Source organism: Fukomys damarensis, unplaced genomic scaffold (assembly GCF_012274545.1).
Source record: "Fukomys damarensis isolate Sample0158 unplaced genomic scaffold, DMR_v1.0_HiC HiC_scaffold_34, whole genome shotgun sequence".
Lineage (NCBI taxonomy): Eukaryota > Metazoa > Chordata > Mammalia > Rodentia > Bathyergidae > Fukomys > Fukomys damarensis.
Window position 1 is genome coordinate 1,474,137 of NW_022900946.1, and position 2,455 is coordinate 1,476,591.

At 54.9% G+C, this 2,455-nt stretch overlaps 1 protein-coding gene across 3 annotated transcripts; it reads left to right on the forward strand.

Moving 5' to 3' along the window:
* The first annotated feature begins 401 nt into the window (after positions 1 to 401).
* Nupr1 (nuclear protein 1, transcriptional regulator) lies at positions 402 to 1,622 on the forward strand. Of its 3 annotated transcripts, XM_010623531.3 has the most exons (4): positions 402 to 627; positions 886 to 1,029; positions 1,223 to 1,242; positions 1,274 to 1,622. In XM_010623531.3, exons 1-2 carry the CDS (start codon positions 516 to 518, stop codon positions 1,014 to 1,016), a joined length of 243 nt encoding a protein of 80 aa, XP_010621833.1. In that variant the 5' UTR covers positions 402 to 515; the 3' UTR covers positions 1,017 to 1,029; positions 1,223 to 1,242; positions 1,274 to 1,622. The 3 variants fall into 3 exon arrangements, with proteins under 3 accessions (XP_010621833.1, XP_010621835.1, XP_010621832.1); XM_010623533.3 differs by lacking the exon at positions 1,223 to 1,242 and having other exon boundaries at positions 1,343 to 1,621; XM_010623530.3 differs by having other exon boundaries at positions 404 to 627; positions 1,223 to 1,621.
* The last annotated feature ends 833 nt before the right edge of the window (positions 1,623 to 2,455 follow it).

Consider the following 2,455-nt stretch of genomic DNA (forward strand, 5'->3'; position numbering starts at 1 on the left):
TGCACTCTCAGCTGCCCTGGAGACTCCCTCTCACACGAGGGAGGTTTCCTAGGGACTGCAACACAGGAAATCAGAGGGGCTTTCCATAAAGCTGGGGGGCACCAGGTGAGGGTGGGAACCACTGCCTTGTGTGAGGTGCTGGTGCCCGCCCCTACTCCATTCCCACCACCCTGTCTTAGTCCGAGCCAGATCCAGGCATGGGGCAGGGGCAGCCATGTGGCCAGGCCAGGAGGCACAGGTGGCAGAGGACAGAGGACAGAGAAGGAAGCTTAACCCAGGTAAGGCCTTCAGATCCCTGCTGGCCAAAAGCCCAAGGACTGTTTCTGCCCTGTCCTGCCCCTTCCCTCCTCCCCCTAGGGCGGGAGTCTCCTCTGGAAAAACACATTGCATCAGACAGCGCCTGAGGCCAGGGCTGAGACACAGCCTTATAGGTGGAGCAAGCAGACTGGAAAGGAGGCCAGATACAAGCAAAGCTTTAGGAGAAGGTGAGAGAGACAGTGAGTGCGCCAGGCCCAATGGCTACCTTGTCACCAGTGGCCGGCCCCTCTCAGGATCCCCTGGACCCAGAGGAGGAGGAAGCCAGCCTGGACGAGTACGACCAGTACAGCCTGGCCCATGCCTACATGGGTAAGCCCACCTCCTCCTCCCTGTTCCTTCTACTTCCAAGCCTCACTGACCAGGACCCCCTTTGACGTCTTTCCACACTGCACCTCCTCCCTCCAGCCTGTTCTGTTCCCTCTGTGCCTCGGTCACCCCCACCCTGTCCCTGACTCCGTGGACCGGAAACAGCTGGAAAGGACTGTAACTGTCCCTGCTGCTGCCACACCTGCACCCCTAACCACCTGCTTCTCTGTCCCCCCCTCTGTCTCCTACCCTGGGCCCCAGCCGGTGGAGGCAGGAAAGGTCGCACCAAGAGAGAAGCTGCTGCCAACACCAACCGCCCCTGCCCTGGCGGGCACGAAAGGAAGCTGGTGACCAAGTTCCAGAACTCAGAGAGGAAGAAGATCCGGCGCTGAGGCAGAGCTAGAAGTAAGGAGCCAGGGCCAGAGAGCCAACAGAGGCACCTGTGCCTCCTCAGGACAAGCCTGTGGTCATTCGGGTGGGTGTCGAAGAGGGATCAAAGAATTCTTATCTTGGAATAAAATGAAAGGTGAGCTTCCCAGCGACCAGAGCAAAGAGGAAACAGAACCTTTCTAAGGGTGTGTGTGTGTTTGGTTTACAGAGAAACTGGGGCCACAGGGGATTGGATTCTTCTCTGGAGTTGTAGAACAAAATGAGTAGGAGAGGCAGAATTGGAACCCGGGGCTCTTGCCGTTTCACCACTTGCTTACCCTACCCCCAGCTGAGACCAGACCATGGACACCCCACCCAGCAATGGAGACAGGACTGCAGAGGAACTGGGACCCAGGGCCAGGATCCAGACCTGCTTGCCCCTCTCCCCAGGACTCTCTCCCACCCCACCCCCGTGAGGCTCCAGGGAGGCCAAGAAAGCACCTCCAGGCCCAGCGAAAGGGCAGCTAGGAGCAAGAGGCACAGACTGGATAGGTAGTCAGGAAGATTCTCCCAAAAAGAAAGCCAAAGAAACTGGAGCCCCCGAGCCCATCCCCCCAGGGTGACAGTGAAAATAAACAAGTGCAGAAGCTGCAGTTTCAGGTGTGTTTTATTCTGGCTCTTGTGTGGTTTTGTGGGGGCAACATTTCTGCTTGCGTCTGTCCGCATTTGCTCAAACCAACCAGGGAGCGCATGGCATGTGTCTGTATTTGGTGCATGTGTGATTTTTAAGGTCAGGCCCAGCGAAAGGGCAGCTAGGAGCAAGAGGCACAGACTGGATAGGTAGTCAGGAAGATTCCTCCCAAAAAGAAAGCCAGAGAAACTGGAGCCCCCGCGCCCATCCCCCCAGGGTGACAGTGAAAATAAACAAGTGCAGAAGCTGCAGTTTCAGGTGTATTTTATTCTGCCTCTTGTGTGGTTTTGTGGGGGCAACATTTCTGCTTGCGTCTGTCCGAATTTGCTCAAACCAACCAGGGAGCGCATGGTATGTGTCTGTATTTGGTGCATGTGTCATTTTTAAGACCATAATCCAAAAATAGAACACACCACATCTGCTCAGAATACAGTCACGGCCACACCCACCTACACAGGATGCTGCAAAATGTGGGATTTAGCAGCTTGGCCATGTGGTAGCCCCAACATGGATGGAGGCAGGTTTTTGTTTTGTTTTGTTTTTTGGTTTTGTGTGTGTGTGTGTGTATGTGTGTGTTTTTTTTGTTTTTGTTTTTGTTTTTTTTGAGACAGGGTCTCAGTATGTAGTTGAGACTGACCTGGAATTCATTATGTAGCCTAGGCTGGTCTCGAACTCACAGTGATCCTCCTGCCTCAGCCTCCCAAGTGCTGGGATTACAGGCGTGCGCCACCATGCTCAGCTATGGCAGGGTTTTGTGTGTGTGTGTGTGTG